Genomic DNA, 20,602 nt, shown 5'->3' on the forward strand with positions numbered 1-20,602 from the left:
GGAGCTGGTGATGAAGGAAGCCGATGCCTTGGATCGTTAGGCGATCCTCGATCCTCGCCGGTCGCCTGGCCGAGTGTGGCCAGCGCTCCCCTCACAGCTCTCCCTGGTCCTCTGTCACGCGGCCTTATGTAGACTTGCTTTGCCAAACTTTTGCCTTAAGCTGAATTTAAAGGGAAAACAAAACAAAAGAAAGGGAAAAGAAAGCAGGATCTCTTTTCTCCTGGACTTGTCATCTTCAGCCAGAGGTGGAGGGAGGGGAGTTGGTTTGGGGGTGGCGGAGAGTGTCGCCTGAGTCTTCTTCCGGGTTGCTTTGGGAGAGTGGCAAAGAGAGAGATTCAGGCCTAAAACCAGCTGCTTGTTGATTTGTTTCAGCAGAAAACAAAACCAGAGACAGACGCTGCCCAAGGAGCCCCTACTGTCCCCCACACAGTGGAGTCCCTCCGCCCCAGTACCTACAGAGAGGCGCTCTGAGCCCTGGCTGGTGAGACCCGCCGGTGGCGGCTTCTCTCCTCTCTCTTCTTGGCAGCCTTAATTTGCCTCGGGTGGGTCTGGGAGGAGAGAGGGAGGGTCCCAGGAGCTATAGGATGAGCCCAGAGAATTTTCACCCTCTCAGTCCTTGGTGCCACCCAAGGGTAGGTCCACTAGCACCCTCCCCTAAGTGTGGGGATCCCCCGCCCCCCCCCCCCCACAGTGTTCCCAAATGCCTGGAAGGCCAGCCACCTTGACAGACAGGACACAGCCCCGGTTTTAGTTACCAAGGTCAGAAAGGCGTGGACTTCCCTTCTTGGAACTGCATTGTCCAACTTTAACCTGGTGGGCTTCCTTCACCAGCATCCTCCAGTGTACTTCAGGAGCCGGGACTGACTCCTGGCTGCTTCTCAGGGGACACACACCTCCCAGGCTCTCCTGGGGAGGCTGCAGGCGGGTTCAGTGGAGCACTCTGATGGGGGTGGGAGGGAAGCTTTGGAGCCATCGGCGTTCCTGGATCTGGGAAGCCCTGGGGACGACAGTCTGCAGGGACCCCTGCTTGTTATCCCCGAAGAAAGAAACCCAGGCCCAGGGTGGGGGTGTTTGAATGGCCTCAGCGTTGAGAGAACTCAGAGCTGCTCAGGAGGCTGCTGCCTGAGGACACTGTTGGGGTGGCCAGTCCTTGAGGGCCACCCTCCCTGGGGTCTTGGCTCTCTGGAGCCCCAGGACAGTCCTGAGCAGCACCAAGTTTCCTCAGCAATATCAGGCTTGAAGGCTGTTTGCAGGATCTATTAGGGTCACACCACGGAAGCCCCGAACCTAGACCCCCACGTTCCTCCAAGCTTGCCAAAACCTAGAGCACCACCACCAGGTCCCCCATTCCAACTAATAATAATCAAGCACAGAACACTGTTGGGTAAGAAAAATAATCCATTTCTGCTATAGATGAGCCACTTGTAGGAATCTCAGTGACAGCTCGGGAGAGTGCAGGTCACCTAGAGCCTCGCTATGCTCATTATCCATGTGATGTTGTATTTATTTAAGGGGTGCTTCACATCCAATCGCTCTCCCAAGCCAAGCATGCAACGGGAGACTTGCAGCTACCCTGCAATGGCCTGGGCTGGGAGCACCGAAGCCACTGTGTGGGAGGCCAGCGAGGGGCTTCGGGGACCCCTGTGTCCCGACCGGGTCCTTCCCCACCAGAAACTGGTGTTGTCCCTTGAACGGGGGAAAAACGGGGTTCCAGCTCTTCCTCTGGGGGCAGGCTGGAGTGAGGATGGTGTCCCAGCCCCAGGACTACCTCGGGCAGGGCTTGCTCTCCCAATGGGACGGCCCTTCTCTGCACTCAGATTTTTCTTGCAGTCAATAGGAGGAAGGGCCCTGGGCAAGGGGTCAGGAAACCAGGGCTCTGGTTTCCCTGCTGAGGAATTCCTGCTGGGGTGGAGGTGGGGGAGGGGAGAAGAATAGTGGGGTGTGGTCCTGAGCCGAGTTGGGGTAAAGTACCCCCCAGTCCTGCCCTTCCGCAGTGTAAACGAGCACGCCGAGGCAGGGGGCCGGCGCTGTGCCCGTTGTGAGGGATGCAGTGGCGGTTCGGGGTGCATCTGCTGCGCCCAGCTCCCCCTGCATGCCCAGCCCCCCACCCACCTTGCTCCCTGGCTCACCGCCCCCCCCAAGCCCCTGCCTCCCCAGCCCTCCTTGCCTCTCTGCAAAGGGCTGCGCAGGCCCGAGAGGCTGCAGGTCCCACAAGGGTCTGCCGGGCCTGGTTCCTCAGCCTCCCTCCTCAGAGCAGGCGCCCGCCCACAGGCCCCGCTCCCCGAGGCGGACACTCACTCCCTCCAGCAATAAGAACTGTCCTCGGCGTGGAGAGTACTGTGAAAACAAACCAATGCACTCACTAGGAGGCACATGGCTCTTGAAGAAAATGTAAAATGAAACCTTTTTTAAAAAAAAAAAAAATTCGTAAAGAGAAATAAAATAATTTTAAAGTAGGCCTGGCTAGAATCTGGATGTTTCTGAAGGGCTGTGGCATTTCCTCTTGGGGTTGACGGCTCTGTGTTTGCTGGCTGCACATGGAGTGGATGGACCTGGGGGGCGGTCGCTGGGTATTCTGGGGCTGAGTCCTATGAGGGGACCAGGGAGGAGGAGGGTACAGGCCATCCAGTTCCGCAGCCCCAGTCTCCATCAGGAACCAGCTCAGGGTCCTCATTCCTATGCTAAAAAGTGGCCCTTGGCTACTGCCCTACTTAGAGAAGGGGTGGTAGGCCGGAAGGTAGAGCTAGGACTGGGTGGGGAGGGCGGCAGCGTGGCTTTTTGGCAAATAGTAGAAGCCCATATGATAGGTTGGGACCTGACCCAGTTCAGATCATGGACCTGCAAACCTGTCTTCCTATGGTTAGACGACTGCAGGGCAACGTCAGCCTGGAACACAGCTCTGCACCTTGTGAGCAGCTGGCAGCTCATGAAAAGGTGCGGTGTGGGGTCAAAGCACTGATGGCAAATGCCTTCTCCTTATAGGACCTTTCTTATGTCAGGATGGGAGGTGATGGGCACTGGAGTGGGTGCAGGCTCTGAAGGCAGACCATGGGTTTAAGGCCATCTGGATGACCTTGGGGAAGGCACTTAGCCCCTCTGGGCCCCACTTGTATGGAAAGTGGGGATTCTACAAGTTGCTGCTTCATGGTGGATGTGGTGTGAGGACTGTTCTGCTCTGTTTCCAGGTATTAACTCATTGAATCCTCTCAACAACCCCATTTTACAGATAAGGACATGGAGGAAGAGTGGAGTCAAGAGGCTCCCCAAGGTCACCCAACTAGTAAGAGGTAGAGCCAGGATTTGAACCTGCATCCAGAGCCCGAGCTCTTGCCAGTGCACTCTCATCTTGGTGTGTCGAGCACATATTCAGTGCTCAATAATTAAAGGTTACCATTATTAAGGGGGCCCCATGCCTTTGGCTCACTCCATCCTGAGATCTCAAAGCAGGAAATTCCTTCCTCTCTCCCTCAGGAAGTCGTTTGCAGTTAGTCCACTTGGCACCCACAAAGAGCCCCATCTCATCCCTCTGAAGAGGGGCTACCCAGTCAACTCCAGACCATGAGGCACATCCTCTTGGGTTGGCAGGGGCCCCTCAGCATTGCCATGGAGAACAAGGAGCTCCCATTCACTCTGGGCATCATTAAGGATTTTGTTTCTTCTCTGGGTTCTTCACATTGCAGCAAACCAAAGGCACTCAGCTCCGACATCCTGCCTTCTGGGTCTGAGACACCAAAGCAGGAAATTGTGTAATAGGCTTCTTTGGCTGCCCTCCACCCAGATGGCTTATGGGTGGTGCATTCTCAGTAGTGGTTTGGCTTCTGGTTGTGGAGTCGTCATCTGAGCTATGCCCACGAGAGAACGTGTGTGTGTGTGTGTGTGTATGGTTGGAAACAGAGGACAGGGGTCCAGGCAGCAGGGCCATGATGGCAGAAGAAAGCAGAGCTGGATCATGGGACAAAGCCAAAGGTGCTTAAAATACAAATCTATAAGCTGGCGTGCAGTTGAGTGAGGTTGGAGAGAAGGCCACCTGCATTTGTGGGTAACAATTTTGTGAATTTGCAGAGAGGGTGGTTACAAATAAAATGGATTCTAAGTGGCATTTAGTCACACTGTGGAAGCCCTCCAGGCTCTCAAACTGATAGCAGGTTAAATTTAGAAGTTCCAGGCTGGGATGAGAGACGCAGACACCAGACTACCCAGCTGTTGCAGGTTCCTCCATTGGCCTGAGCCTGATTTAGGTTTCAGCCCTGCTGCCCTGGCTCATATTTCATGGTCCCTTTTTAATCAGACGGAAAAAAGGTGGTTGTGGCTGGGTATTTACAGCAAACCGGCCACAGTTAGAAGCTCTGTGCTGTGCCTGTTCCTGCCACTTTGTCTTGCTGAGTGAGGCAGGGCAAGTTGCTTGACCTCACGTGCTTGAGTTTTCTAATCTGCAAACTCGAGATGTGCATACCTAGACTCCGTTCTCCCGTCCTCATTGTTTGGGACCCAGCAAAAACGGATAGCTGCTTGTGCTCGATATTAGACATGCAAATGGGGCTACCTTAAGGATAATAATGCTGGAAATCTGGGTTTATATTAGAGACTTGAGGCTCTTTTCTCTTTAAGCATGGCTAAATTTGTGTGCAGAATCCAGAGGACAGGGACCAGTCCTGGTTATTTTGGATTCTTGCATCCTCAACAAATTCATACTGAGTGCCAGTAAGACAGACAAATGTATTTTTTAAAACAATTTTAAACAGCTTTTTTGAGATATACTTCATATACCACACGTTCACCCATTTAAAGTGTACATTTCAGTGGTTTTTGGTATAGCCATAGATATGTACAACCATTGCCATAGTCAATTTTGGAAAATTTTCATCAACTCAAAAAGAAATCCTGTACTCTTTAGCTATCAGCGACCCTGTCCTTCCATTTCCACTAGCCCTAAGCAACTGCTAATCTACTTTCTGCCTCTGTGGATTTGCCTATTCCAGACATTCCATATAAATGGAATCATATAATATGTGACTTTCTGTGTCTTGCTTTTGACACCTAGCATAGTGTTTTCAAGGTTCATCCATGTTGTAGCTTGTATCAGTGCTTCATTCCTTTCTGACAAATGTGTTTTTGATCAGTGCTAGGTACTTTGCCAGGTGTTGGAAAAGTAGCAGCTTGAAGCTTATAGTCCAGTAGGGAGGACAAATATCACAAGGAACAAATGTGATGACCATGAGTCTGCAGAGGGCTGTGAAGGGGGGCAGTGCTGTGAGAACATGTGACAGGGGGCCTGACCCGGTCTGGAGGGTCCAGGAAAGCTTCCCTGAGGTGGTGGCATCTCAGCAGAGATGTGGAGGCTGAACTCGAGTCTCAGCCACATGAGAGAGGGGAAGCAGCCACCGAGAGGACACACACGGGAGAGATTTGAGCCTGGAGAGGAGACAGAGGCCAGGTGAGGCAGGGCTGTGGGCCTTCTTAAGGATTTAGGATTATTTTAGGAGCAACGAGGGAAGTGATGTGACTGGCTGGCTGTGCCAGGTGCTGTGGGTGCCTGGAAGGGGAGTTAGACACATCCACTGCCCCAGCTGGGGGCTCTTACCTCCTACTTTGGGAGCGAGTCCCTATCTCTGCCTTTCTGGGCCTTGTTCATTATCCAGGAGCAGTAGCTTTCTTGAAGGCAGCCCATCACTTGTGGACAATCAAGAGAGGATTCTGTGAAGAATGATGGCCAGAGCCTACGTGGCAAAGCTGCTGTGAGTCAGCAGGGAGCTCTCTGGGCTGCCCTCGGGTTGCATTTCTCTAACTTCAGATGCAACTGGGTGTAGAGGTAGGAGTGGGTAGGGGTGAGCCTGCCTGGGTTCACATGACTGCTCTGCCCCTCCCTGGCTGAGCAATCTTGGGCAAGTAACCTGTCCTCCTAGGTCTTGGTTTCCTCAGATTTAGAAAGGAAATCAAAATGATTCCTTACCTCATAGGATTGTTGTGGGGATTTAGTGGTGAATGGATACAGAGCATTTAAACCAGTGCTCAATCAGTTTGAGCCTTTCTTATGCGGAACCCCAGAGCCTCAGTTTCCTCATTGGCCAGATAGAGTTGTGGCATTCTCCTCACAGGGGAAGGTTCAGTGAGATCAAACCAAGCCTTAGCACAGAGCACGGCTTGCAGGCAGGGCACCCAGCAAGTGTGAGCTGTGATTGACATTGTAAAGGGATGTTACAATGGTTTTTTTCTGCTCCAATTTCAGCTGAGACTTTGAAGGTACAAAATAATTCAAGAGGTATCAGCCCCATGCTTGCCACCTGTGCTAGGCATGCTGAGGTCTGTGGGTGCTATGTGGCAAGCATTGGTCCAGCCTCCACTTGGGGGTATAAAAGAGGCTAGGTGAATGAGGCTGGGAGAAAGAAAGCCACTTTAGAGAGAGATGTTCACATACTATGTGCTCCTGGGGGGTTGTCTACTTCACTCCAGCCCTCTGCCCCCCGATGCCGCAGACACCCCAGAGATGGGCAGCCAGGTTCCCCTGTACTGCTGCCAGCAGCCCATGCAAACCCCTGTCTCGGTGTGAGTATCACCAGGTGCCTGGCATATACAAGGCTCAATGATGTTAACCATTATGACACCTGGGCAGGGGGAGGTGGGGCTGGCCAAAAACCAGACTGAGGCAAAGAGGGCACCACAACCTGGTGGTGGCTGTGAATGAGCTCTGGGGTCAGACAGGCTTGGTTTGAGTCCCAGTTCCCCCACCAACAAGGTTGGTGCGTTAGTTCTCTCCTGGAGCCTTGTTGGTAGCCTTATCTGTAAAATGTGGATACGTGCCTTGTGGCGGCACTGTGAGGATTAAACGAGATGCTGCGAGTCCATTTAGCTCATTTAACGAATGGCTTAGCACAGGGCTGGTACTTCCCAGATGCTCACTAAATGGCCGCCTTTGGTATTATTCCCTATTACACTTAAGGCATTTCTGTCGGAAGCCATTGTCCTCTACATCCAGAAGGCATACCAGTAGCCCAGCCCAGCCCAGTCACTGCTGCTCACAGTGAGTCATCAAAAAGTGAGTAAATGATGTTGCAAGAGCTATGTCAAGAAGTCACTATGGTCCTCTTTGGAAGATTTCCCTCCCTACTAGTTAAAATAATAAAATTCCAAGTGCTTTGAGGTAACTAAAGTTCATTTATCTGGAAACCCTACAGTCCATGAAATGAGGTATTTTTATGCATAAAAAAAGGTAAGAATATGAGAAAGGTTTTTGGTAAGTGCTATCTTGAACCTGGATTTTAGGGAGACCTTTGAGGCCTTTTACAAAATCCTCAGGGTAAGTGTTTACAGTTTTAACAATGGGCTTCTCCAATTCTTCTTATTTGGACATGGCTCATCACAAGAAGAATTGTATTTTTGGTATCTAAGGAATTTCTATTTAACCTAAGAGCACAAAAATTTTCTTGTACATTTTCTTCTAGGACTTTTACAGTTTTAGATTTTACATTTATGGCTATAATCCATTTTGAGTTAATGTTTGTATGTAGTGCAAGGTAGGATTAAAAAAATTTTTTTTTGGACATGGATATTTAGTTGTTCTGGCATCATTCGTCGAAAGACTATCCTTTCTCCATTGCCTTTTCACCTTTGTTACAAATCATATGTTAACTGTATATGTGTGGATCTATTTCTGGACTTTCTATTCAGTATAATTGATTTCTTGACACTAATATCACATGGTCCTCATTACAGTAGATTTATTATGAGTCTTAAAGTCAAGTAATGTAAGCCTTTCAACATTTTTCTTCTTTTTCAAAATTATTTTGGCTAGTATAGGCCCTTTGCATTTCCATATGAATTTTAGATTCAGCTACAAAAAAAGCCCGATGGGATTTTGATTGGAATTGTATTGAATCTATAGATCAATTTGGAAAGATCTGACATCTTCACAATATGGAGACTTCTGATCCATGAATGCACATCCCTCCATTTATTTAGATGTTGTTTAATTCCAATGTTTTGTAGTTTTCAGTGTACAGATCTTGCACATCTTTCAGATTTATACCTAAGTAATTCGTATTACTTATGAATTCATTTTGATGCTATTGTAAATGGTATTGGGTTTTCAAATTTCAATTACTGATTATTCATTGCTAGTATATCAAAATACAATTGATTTTTATATATTGAGCTTGTATCCTGAAACCTTGCTAACTCTTTAGTTCCAGAAATTTTTTTTTCTAGAATTCATATGATTTTCTAAATACATGATCATGTTATCTGAGAATTAAGCCAGTTTTCCTTCTTCTTTTCCATTCTAGATACATTTTCTTCCTTTCCTATTTTATTATTTATTTATTTAATTTATTTTGCCATAGTGCCAGTACCGTACTGAATAGAAATGGTGAAAGCAGACATTCTTGCCCTGTTTTCAATCTGAGGGTGAAAGCATTCTTTCATCATTAAGTATGATGTTAGAAGTAGACTTTTCCTAGATGCCTTTTATCAGGTGGAGAAAGTTCTGCTCTATTACTTGTTCATTAACAGAATTTTTATCAGGGATGGACATTGGGTTTTTGTGTGTTTTTGTTTTGTTTTGTTTCTTTTTGTGGCTTTTATAAAGGAGGTTTATTTGGCTACAAATTTACAGTTCTATGATCATAAAAGTGTCCAAACTAAGACAAGAGGATACCTTTTCTGAAGAAAGGCCAATGGTGTCCAGAACACCTCCATCAGCTGGGAAGGTGCGTGGCTGGCTTCTGCTGGTCCTGGGTTGTGTTTAAGCTCCTCTCTCTCAGCTCCTATGCATCCTTGCTTCTTTCTCCCATTCTCTCTTAGTTTCTGGGGGTCTCCCATAGCTTCTCTGGGACAAACTCTGGGCTTCATGTCTTAGCTTAGCATCTCCAAATGTCCTTCTGTCTGCAACTCCAAGCAGCTCTAAGCATCAGCAAGCATGTGTGTTGGTTCTTGAGTTCTCTTAAGTAATTCAGTGAACCAATCAAGACCTACCATAAGTGGGTGGGGCCCACACCTCCATGGAAATAATTTAATCAAAGGTGTCACCCACAGATGGGTGAGTCACATCTCCATGGAAACCATTAAGAGTTTCCACTCAACAAGATTAGGTTAAACGATCATGACTTTTGTGGGGACATAACATATCCAAACTGGCATATTCCACCTCATGGACCCCCCCCCCCCAAAAAAAAACATGTTCTTTCCAAATGCAAAAATACATTCATTCCATCACTATATAGATAAGTACAAAATCTTATCAAAATCAGTTAGTGGTGTGGTTTGTCCTAAGGCAATACTCTCCTCTGGCTGTGGATCTGTGAAACTCAGAACAATTATCTCCTGCCAATATACAAAGGAGGGACAGTCATAGAATAAACATTTCCATTGCCATAGGAAGAAACTGGAAGGAAAACAGGGGTCAAAGGACCAAAACAATTCCAAAAACCTGCAGGGCAAACTCCATTAGATTTCAAAGTCTGAGAGTCATTTATCGTATGACATTTCATCCTTGGGGCTTGAGAGAGTGATAGTCCCACCCTTTCCAAGGGCCTTTGTGGCAGCCCTTTTCTTTCCAAATGCTAGGTTGAGTGCTTCAACACATCCATGCACTGGGGAGACCACCTTCTTCTCAGCCCCACCCTCCTCAATCATTGGGGCACCACCCGGACTCTGCCTCTCCTGAACAGTGGGGTGGTGGCCAGGCTCTCCCCAATCCCTGGGGAATGTGCTCTACCCTCTGTGAGGATTGGGGTGGCAGCACTCTTCCTGAGTATCAAGGTGGAAGGTGAGCCTTCTGCTTCTAGGGCAAACTCACCCTATCCACGTGCAAGGGTCGATCTGCTTTCCTGGCCCAAGGTTTCCTGACTCTAGACCTTAGCTTCTATGGTTCTGCCCTTGAAGTCATCCTTCCCTCAATTTGTCCTGTCTCCATCTCCTCCAGGCCAGACTGGAAGCGGTTCCATTTATATAGATCTTGCAAAAATTTTGTTGGCTTGGCATGCAGCACTCAGGGGTCAAAACTGTCAGACTATAGGATTTTCCACAAATCTTTCCTGGATAACTCCATTTCTAATCCTAGCTTGTACTGAAATGGCTGGATGGTTCCAGGTTTTGTTTAAATCTTCACATGGGGTACTATCCTCTGGGGTCTCACTTTGTGGAAGCCCAGAATTCTCCAGACCATGAATTTCTGGTTTCTTTGTACCCAAGAGTTCAGTTCTCAGCTTATCTCTTTCCTCTCGCAATTTACTATAAGATGCAAGGGGAAGCCAGGCTGTATTTTCCACATTTAATTTGGAGATCTGTTTATCTAAGCATCCCAGCTTGTTGCTTTCAAATTCTGTCTTCCATCTGACACCAGGACTCAACTTTGCCAAATTCTCCACCTTTCTTCCAGTTGGCAATGACACATTCATCATTTCTGTTCAAGGCCTCATCAGAAGTATCTTTAGAGTCCATATTTCTACCAATAGTCTCTTCAAAGAAGTCTAGGCTTTTTCTATCAAGCTCTTCACAATTCTTCCAGAATTTCCCCTTATCCACTTAAAAAGCCTTTCCAGCATGTTTGGTATTTGCAAACTCAGTAGCAGCACCCCACTTCTCTGGTACTAAAACCTGTTCTGGTTTGCTAATGCTGCTGTTATGCAAAATACCAGAAATGGATTGGCTTTTATAAAGGGGGTTAATTTGGCTACAAATTTACAGTTCTATGGCCATAAAAGTGTCCAAATTAAGGAATCAATAAAAGGATACCTTCTCAGAAGAAAGGCTGATGATGTCCAGAACACCTCTGTCAGCTGGGAAGGCACCTGGCTGGCTTCTGCTGGTCGTGGATTGTGTTTCAGCTCTTCTCTCCCAACTCCTGTGTGGCCTTGTTTCTTTCTCCCAGGGTGTTTCTCTCTGAGTTTCTGGGGATCTCTCTTAGCATCTCCGGGGCAAACTCTGGGCCTCATCTCTTAGCTTAGCATCTCCAAACGTCCTGCTATCCACACCTCCAAGCACCTTGCAGTAGGTACTCCATCATGTTAGTGGTGCCACCAGTGATGGGCATTATGGAGACTGGAGGAGCCTCCATAATGTCTGTCTGATTAAGCTGAAGACAAAAGAACTGGACTCTTAGCTCCCAATCAGCTACAGCACAGGATACACACTAGAGACACAACTCCCCTGGTGATCTGGCCTTTTCTCAGAAAGTCAGGAATTATATCCACCCATGCACCTTGGAGCCTCTAAGCATAGAGCCAGTTAAGTTCCCAACCCTAGGCTACCCAAGCTGTACAAGCCCAGCGGCAAGCACAATCACAGTCGGACACTGGGTTGTATCAAACGGTTTTTCTTCATCTATTGAGATGATCATATGTTTTTTTTTGTTTGTTTTGTTTTGTTTTTTTAGCTTGGTAATATGGTGCATTACATTGAATGATTTTCAAATGTTAAACTAACCTTGCATTGCTAGGATAAAACTCACTTGGCCATTGTATTATTCTTTTAATGTATTTTGGATTTAAGTGCTAAATTTTTTTAAAATTCAGTTTTATTGAGATATATTCACATATCATACAATCATCCATGCTGTACAATCAACTATTCACAGTTCCATCATATAGTTGTGCATTCATCACCCCAATCTATTTTTTGAACATTTTCCTTATACCAGAAAAAGTAAAAATAAGAATAAAAAGTGAAAGTAAAAAAGAGCACCCAAATCATCCCCCCCCCACCCTATTTTTCATTTAGTTTTTGTCCCCATTTTTCTACTCATCCAATCCATACACTGGATAAAGGGAGTGTGATCCACAAGGCTTTCACAATCATGGTAACCCCTTGTAAGCTACATTGTTATACAACTGTCTTCAAGAGTCAAGGCTACTGGGTTGGAGTTTGATAGTTTCAGGTATTTACTTGTAGCTATTCCTATACATTAAAACCTAAAAAGAGTTATCTATATAGTGCATAAGAGTGCCCACCAGAGTGAAGTGCTAAATTTTAATAATTTTCACATATATCTTGTTGAGGGAAATTTGTCTGCAGTTTTCTTGTTTGTGTGTCTTTGTCTGGTTTTGGTATCAGAGTAAATGCTAGCTTTATAGAATGAACTGGGAAATATTCCCTTCTCTTCATTTCTAGAAGTTTGTGAATAATTGGTATTATTTTTTCCTAAAATACTTGGTAAAATTAATCAGAGAAGCCACCTGTGTCTGGCATTCTCTTTGTGAGAAGTTTTTTAATGATACATTCAATTTATTAATAACTATAAGGCTCTTCAGGTTGTCTATTTCTCCTTGAGTGCGATTTGGTGACTTTCAAGTAATTTATTTCACCTAAGGTATCAAATTTATAGGCATAAAGATGTTCAAAATGTTCTGATTGTCCTTTTAATATCTGAAGAATATGTAGTGATATCACCTCTCTCATTCTTAACATTGGTAATTTGTGTCTTTTCTTTTTCCTCCCAATTAGTCAGCCTAGAGATTTATTGAACTTTTTTTTTAAGAACAAGCTTTGATTTCATTGATTTTTCTTTCCTATTGTCATGTTTTGTTGTCTATTTTATTGACTTCTGCTCTGATCTTTATTATTTTCTTTTTTCTGCCTGTTTCGGGTCTCATTCACTCTAGTTTCTTTAAGGTGGAAGCAGAGATCATTGATGTGAGATCTTTTTCTAATATAGGCATTTAGTGCTATAAGTTTCCCTCTAAGTACTGCTTTAGCAGCACAAATTATATGTTGTGTTTTTCATTTTCATTCAGTTCAAAATAATTACTTTCCTTTTTTATTTCTTCCTTGACCCATACATTATTTAGAAGTGTGTTAGTTTCCAAATATTTGTGGGTTTTCCAAAATCTTTCTGTTTTTAGTTTCTAATTTAATTCTGTTGTGGTCAGAGAACATATTTTGTATGACTTGAATTTGTTTAAATTTACTGAGACTAGTTTTATGACTCAGAATGTATCATGGTATCTATGTATATTTGAAAAGAACTGATTTGGGGGAATTGTATAATGGGTCTTGTTTTTTTTATCTAATCTGACAACCATGTTAATTGGTTTGTTTAGATCATTTGCATTTTTAAAAGATTATTTATTTTAATTGTGGCAAAATGTATATAATGTAAAAATAATTTTAACCATTTAAGTGGTCAATTCTTTGACATTAAGTACATTGACAACACTATAATTTTCACTACTATTTCTAGACTATTTTCATCATCTTAAATCAAAACTCATACTCATTTAGCAATAACTCCCCATTTCCCTCTCCTGCTACCCCTAGTAGCCACCATTTTACTTTCTATCTCCATGAATTTGCTTATTCTAAGTATTTTATATAAGAGAAATCAGACAATATTTGTCCTTTTGTGTCTGGCTTATTTAACTCAACATGATGCCTTCAAGATTCATCCATGTTACAGCATATACCAGCGCTTTTTACAGCTGAGTAACATTCAATTGTATGGATACACCACCTTTTATTTATCCATTCATTTTGGATTGCTTCAATTTTGGGCTATTGTGAACAATATTTGTATGCATATAACTGTCCGAGTCCCCATAATTCTTTGGGGTATATACCTAGGAGTGGAATTCCTGGCTCAGGTGATAATTCTATGTTTAATTTTCTGAGGAACTGCCAAACTATTTTCCACAGTGGCTGCACCATTTTACATTGCCATCAACAGTGTACAAGGGTTCCTATTTCCCTGCAACCTTGCCAAGATGTATTATTTTCTATTTTTTAAAAAATAATAGCCATTCTAGTGGGTGTGAAGTGGTATCTCTTTGTACTTTTAATTTACATTTCTCTAATAGCTAGTGATTTTGAGCATCCTTTCATATACTTACTGACCATTTGAACATCATCTCTGGAGAAATGTCTCTTCAAATCCTTTGACCTAATTGGGTTATTTTTTGTTGTTGTTGAATTGTAGGAGTTCTTTATATATTCTGGATATTAAACCTTTAATAACAATGGTTTCCAAATATTTCCTCCTATTTGTAAGTTAACTTTTCCCTTTCTTGCTAATGTCCTTTAATGCACAAAAGTTTTACATTTTAGTGAGGTCCCACCTATTTTTTCTTTCATTGCTCATATTTTGGGTATAAAATCTAAAAAGCCATTGACCACTACAAGGTCCTAAAGATATTTCTCTCTGTTTTCTTCTAAGGGTTTTATAGTTTTAGTTCTTATATTAGGTCTTTGATCCATTTTGAATTAATTTTTGTACATGGTGAGAGAGAGGGGTCCACATTTATTCTTTTGCATGTGGTTTTCCCATTGTCCTAGTCCCATTTGTTGAAGAGATTATTCTTTCTCCATTGGGTGGACTTTGCACCTTGTAGAAAATCAATTGACCATAGGTGTGTGGAAGACCGTTTAAATTTTATGTGATTACTGATATGGTTGGGTTTAGATCAAACATCTTGCTGCTGCTTTTCTTTTTTGTTGTCATGCATTTTTTCCTACATTTTATAAAACCCTCAATACATTGTTTTTGCTTTAAACAGTTACCTTTTAAAGAGATTTTTAAAAATATAAATTTTTTAAAATTTACTCATGTAGTTACCATTTTTTCATATGCTCTTCATGTTTTTCTGTTTCTCCTTTTTGTTTCAGGGATTCCAAATACACATATATTAGGCCACTTGAAGTTGTACTACAGTTTACTGGTATTCTGTTCCTTTTTTTTTTTTTTTTAATTAAATTCAGTTTTATTGAAATACATTCACACACCATACAGTCATCCATGGTATACAATGCACTGTCCACAGTATGACAACATATTTATGCGTTCCTCACCACAATCTATCTCTGAACATTTTCCTTACATCAGAAATTCCATTTTTTTTATACTTTTCTCTTTATGTGTTTCAATTTAGATAGTTTATATTACTATTTTTTTTTTTTCACAAATTCCTATAAATTTCTTATGCTTTGTTCTGGGACAGTTAAGTTACTTGGAGTCAGTTGGGTCTTGCCTTTAAGCTTTGTTAGGTGATATCAGGGTGGCATTTTGTTTAGGACTGATATGTCCCCACTGCTAAGGCAAAACCCTTCTAAGTACTTTCTTCTGATGCTCAGTGAAATGTGAGGTTTCCCACTCTGGCTGTTAGGAACAGGCATATTCTCTGCCCTGAAAGCTCTAAGGGTTGTTGCCTCTAATCCTTTCCTGTCATTCTTTCTCCAGACTTGTGCACATGCTGTTCATTACTTGGTGGACTATTTGAGAGGGTCCTCCTGCAGATTTCCTGAGTTCTCTCTCTGTGCAGCTTTGTCCTCTCCAATTCTCTGCCTTGTGAACTCAGGGAGCAGAGCTCCACTTGGGTTCTCCTTCCCTGTGTGGTGGTCTGGAAACTTTCTCCAGGCACTAAACTGGGGCAATTGTAGGGTTCACCTTGTTTGTTTCTTGAATCTCAAGGATCACTGTCCTTTGTTGCCTGACGTCAAATGTCTTGAAAACTGACTGGATTTTTAGTGGTTTCAGAAAGCAGGTAAATCTGGTACCTATTAATTTATCTTACTGGAAGCAGAAGTTTGCTCAAACTCATCTCAGCTCACCATGAAATAAGAGTCTGTGGGCCACCACCACGCATTTCCACTTTCTAAAGGAAAAAGAACTCAGAAATAACCAAGAATTAGAGGAGACAATTGATTAAACAACAATAACATTGCAGCAGTTTCACAAGAACACAATCATCTGATAAAAGAAAAACCAACAGTAATTCTACAATACTTTAATACACCATTAGGCAGCAACTGAAAGCCCTAACCAACTCAAGGTAAGGCTGATGCTCACTGAAAAAACTGTGGCCCTCCCTAAATTGCAAGAATCCCAACTATCTTGATTTTCACGCACGCAGCAGAAGCACTGCATGTCACCAAGAGTTGGAACAAGGCCACATATCTCAACAGGGATTTAGAGTCCTCAACTGACTTTCCCTCTGCTTTTAATTTATGAATTTCCAACATGGGTAACCCTTTCTAATTCAATAGGTCACTTTCCTTGTAGGGAAGAAAGAAATCTAAGGAATTATGTGAAGAAAGGACTTTCACTTCTAGATCCATAGACCCTTCTTAGAGGACGTTGCCCAGAGGCTCAGGCTCTTGGTCCAGAGGAAAGTAGCTCTGACACCAGTAGCTAAGATACAAACTGAAAGGGTTTTGTTGTAAGGGTGAGCAGTCCAAATTTTGTTTTCTTCTGTAGCCCTCTGCCTTCTCTTACCTCTCAAATCTGATATTAGCACCAGGAAAACAAAAACAAAAACAGGAGTCATTATTTGGCAGTATTAATAAAGTTACGAATGGTAATGGATCACCATGACACAGGTCCCCAAGGTCCTGTTTCCTGTTACTAGGCAGCCAAGCCAAGTGTACTTGGCTTATTCTATTTGTTCTTGGCAGAAGTTTAGCAGTAAGACAGCATAAACATCTTTGATCAAGCAACTAACTGGAAACTAAATTGACTTTTAGAATAGAGTGACTCTGTCTACTCGGGGATGTTGCTCTTGTGCCCCGATCACCTTTTGAATGATGAACTGAGTAGAGCTGGGCCCTTTCTCATTCCAGATTTCCCAGTCCAATCACTTGCGAAGAAAATACAGTTTCAGAGAAGCCCAAGGGTGCTTTCTGATTTTATATCCAAAAGATAGTGAATGGACACCATCATGAAAAGTCTCATTTCTACAATAAAAAACAGATCAGAAGATTCTTAAGAGGCAGTGTTTCAATTTCTATATATTGAAAGGTTCAAATTTTAGGCTAAATGCATTTTGGGAGATGTCACTACAAAACTGATTGCTGAAAAGTGAACTCTCACCTTCATGGGTGCCATTCCATTGGAGGTAATTGTACTGCGAGGACATCAGGGATGTCAGAAGACATTTAGAGACAGATCTTTGTAAGCAGCCCAAAGTGGGAGGCAGAGCCTGCCTCGTTTGAACCTGTAAGCTATAGGCATCATCATCCTGTGGACACTCAGAGGCCTGAAGTGGACCATGTCTTCCTGCCACCCCTCAGTCCTTTAGATACTGCAGGGATTCACGTTATAGCTGCATCTCTAGGATATTACTTCCAATAGTTGATTTTTATGGTGAGGCAGAACAGATGAAGATAAAATATTTACTACAAAAAGTTAGACCATGGGTATGTTTCTCATTCAATGAACATTTATTACACAAGCTGACCCATCATGCAAATCTGAAGGGTAAGATCTTTTTAAGTTGCAATGATCTTTGAAAGAGTTTACCTCTGGGCAGCCATCTCATATTGTTTTGGAGTATAAACAGCTAACAGAGCAAGCAACACAGATCTCCTTGTAGCAGAGTCATTTTAGCTCTTTGATTATAGCCATACACTAATGAATCTAAGAGTCATTACATGCAGAAAAAGGGGAATGGGGGGGGATTGAGGAAATTGGCATTCTACTCCCACCTTGTCAATAAATGACAACAATAAGACTATTGCCAGCTTTATATACAGTACCCCATTTAATTCTCAACAAATCTAGATGAAACTATTATCTTTTCCCCTTTTTATAGATGATGAAACTGGGGCTCAGAGAGGTTAAATGATTTGCCTGAAGTCACACAGCTAGGATGTGATTCAAGCCCAGATATAACCATGTTCTTAATCATTAAACTCTACTTGCTGTATTGGCTTTCTTCCTTCCCCTCCCTTTCCCTCTTTGGGTCTCAATTCCCTTCTGTATTCAAGGAGGGAATTGAACAGGATAATCTTCAGCTCTAAAATGCTAGGCTTCTTTGATGCCCCCATGGGTCTGCTTTGCTCTATGCCATAGGCACAGAAGGGAACACCTACTCCCTGAGTACATTATCTTATAGCCAGCAACACAGTAAGAGAAGGCCTGAGTGATAAATGTGAGGCTGGAGCAGCACAGACCCACCCCTCCACTAGGAAAAGCACAATGTGCATGCTGTGCTGATGGTGGACTGACAGGGCAGCTTCACACAGGAAGTATGGTGTGTCGGTAAATGCTTTCGGATGATACCCACTTGTACCCTTCCATCTGGGAAGCTGACAACCAAACAGCAGAATCTGAGCACCACTTGGCTTGAATGTCTCAGAAATGATGGTTATTCCTGTTTCTAGAGTGGCGCAAAATGAATAAAGAGGACCGAAGACAATAGCCAGCAAGGTTAGAATGCCCAAAATCCGGGAGTTGGGCACAATGGGAAAGGATCCAGACCTGAATTCAGCTCAGAGATCAACTGCTGATCTCTGGATATATGGATATATGGAAGAGCTTGGCTCCCCACAGCTAGGGTTGGCCTGGGCCCTGGGCATGAGGGATGGTGGTGGTGGTGGTGGAGTATAATTCAGGCTGCACTTTCCAATCACCCATACATGGAACCTTAACATAATTATAGCAGTTTCATTTCCCTACTCACACTGGGGCAGATCAGCGATCACTAAAACAGAGAATGAAAGTGAAAAGGTAAAAACCTGAAGACTTGTGAATTCCAAATGCTCCTGAAAGTGTTGGCTGGTGACAATTAAGCTGTTACATCAGCTCACACAAGCCCTTCTGTCAGCTGCAGCCAGTGACTCAAAATTCGACATACTAGCCCTTCCTGCTCCTTCCCCCCACCTTCCCTCTCTCCGTGGTTAGCTGGAGAGATCTGAGATGGCAAGATTAGCAAGGGGTGGGGCTGGAGAGTGGCTTTGGTAGAGCGTGAGCTGGGAATCTAGCTGTTCTGTCTTCGGGTTCAGAAATCAGATGTGTAAGACTGGGCAGGGTTATAGACGTGATTCCTTTCTGGAGCTTGCCCTGCACTTCCCAGGCCAGGATGAAGCAGAAGAGAAACCAAGGACAGGTGTCCTTTAGTCCAAGGGCCTGTCCCTCCTTCAGGGATCCTTGGGCCCCATTCTTGAAGTGAGGGCAGCTGATCAGCTCTAGGGTCAGATGAAGACATCATGGGTGTGTACCCTGGGCATTAGGGGCACTGGGGCCACTCTGCTCAAGAAGGCCTCTGCAGCTCCTGGATCTCTCTCTGTGAGGAGATTCAGATCACCCATGAGGATGACTCTGTGCCAGGCACTGTCCTATGCCTTGCCATACATTGCCCTACTTAGTCCTCACAATCCTGTGAGGTGTGTGTCATTTGCTCCATTTCACAGGTGAGGACGCTGAAGCTTAAGGCAGGTGGAACGACTCGCTCCAGTAATTCACTGAGAGGCTTGTACCTGGGTCTCTGCCTCCAGTCTGCGCTACTCATCACTTGCTGTACTGCATGGATAACTGCTCTGACCCAGAGATAGCATGTTTAGAACGTTCTTGGAACAATGAGAACCAGAGGACCACTGGGCAGGATGGGAAGTGCCAGGCCGGAGACAACGGGGGCTGCGGCAGTGATGATGCCTGCTGGAAGCTCTGGTGAACTGAGAGAGGAGTGTGGACCACTGGAGCCAGATCCCAGGTCTAGCTCTGACCCTAGCCTTGCTGTGCGACTCCAATAGGATCAGCTGGCCTCAAGTCCTTCAACTGTCTGTAATAATTCCCCCTCTGTTCTAGTTTGCTAATGCTGCTGGAATGCAAAACACCAGAGATGGATTGGCTTTTATAAAAAGGGGTTTATTTGCTTACACAGTTACAGTCTTAAGGCCATAAAGTGTCCAAGGTAACACATCAGCAATCAGGTACCTTCACTGGAGGATGGCCAATGGTGTCCAGAAAACCTTTGTTAGCTGGGAAGGCATGTGGCTGCTGTCTGCTCCAAAGTTCTGGTTTCAAAATGGCTTTTTCTCAGGATGTTCCTCTCTAGGCTGCAGTTCCTCAAAAACGTCACTCTTAGTTGCTCTTGGGGTGTTTGTTCTCTCTTAGCTTCTCTGGAGCAAGAGTCTGCTTCCAACGGCCATCTTCAAACTGTCTCTCATCTGCAGCTACTCTCTCAGCTTCTGTGCATTCTTCAAAGTGTCCCTCTTGGCTGTAGCGCCTCTTCAAAATGTCACTCTCAGCTGCACTGAGTTCCTTCTGTTTGTCAGCTCATTTATATGGCTCCAGTGATTTAATTTAGACCTACCCTGAAGGGGTGGGGTAACACCTCCATGGAAATTATCCAATCAGAGTCATCACCCACGATTGGGTGGGGTACATCTCCACAGAAACACTCAAAGAATTACAATCTAATCAACACTGATATGTCTGCCCACACAAGATTACTTCAAATAAAATGGCGTTTTGGGGGACATAATACACTCAAACCAGCACACCCTCCCACCTTTGTCATCTGCTGTTGGGGCTGGGTGGGGGACAACTGACTTTTGAGCAAGTTCTGTTTTGTTCTGGGAAGTCAATTTGGGGAGTTAAGTTGCTCTATATGGCACTGACCATTTGGAAGGGGGAAAGAAAGACTAGATAAATGAACAACCAGTTACCCAAATAGTTGTAATTGTGACATATGCCTTGAAATTGTAGTGTAATATAATAAAAGAATACAAAAGGGGAGCAGATGGATCTGAGTGAGGAAAGCAGCCAGGGAAGGGTTACCAAAGTGGTATTTAAACTGAGACCTGCAGGATGAGTGGGAATGGAGCAAAAGGAGCATTTCAGCAGAGACTGAGCATGGAAGAGACCTGAGGTGTGAAGGAGAGAGAATGCACCATGTGAGGA

General features: G+C 44.2%; 1 protein-coding gene across 3 annotated transcripts in view; it reads left to right on the forward strand.

The window, feature by feature from the left end:
* Positions 1–20,602, forward strand: part of FAM78A (family with sequence similarity 78 member A) — a 70,002-nt gene that overhangs the window by 13,487 nt on the left and 35,913 nt on the right. The window contains exons 3-4 of one of the 3 annotated variants that reach the window (XM_037798483.1): positions 6,938–7,033; positions 19,111–19,582. The exons of 1 other annotated variant lie outside the window; for it this stretch is intronic. In XM_037798483.1, the coding sequence (XP_037654411.1) occupies positions 6,938–7,022 (85 nt within the window). In that variant the 3' untranslated portion in view covers positions 7,023–7,033; positions 19,111–19,582. Of the gene's footprint in view, positions 1–375; positions 2,433–6,937; positions 7,034–19,110; positions 19,583–20,602 lie in introns of those variants that run through there. One more of the 3 variants, XM_037798482.1, reaches the window with a different exon arrangement.

The sequence above is a fragment of the Choloepus didactylus genome, chromosome 10 (genome assembly GCF_015220235.1).
Source record: "Choloepus didactylus isolate mChoDid1 chromosome 10, mChoDid1.pri, whole genome shotgun sequence".
NCBI lineage: Eukaryota > Metazoa > Chordata > Mammalia > Pilosa > Megalonychidae > Choloepus > Choloepus didactylus.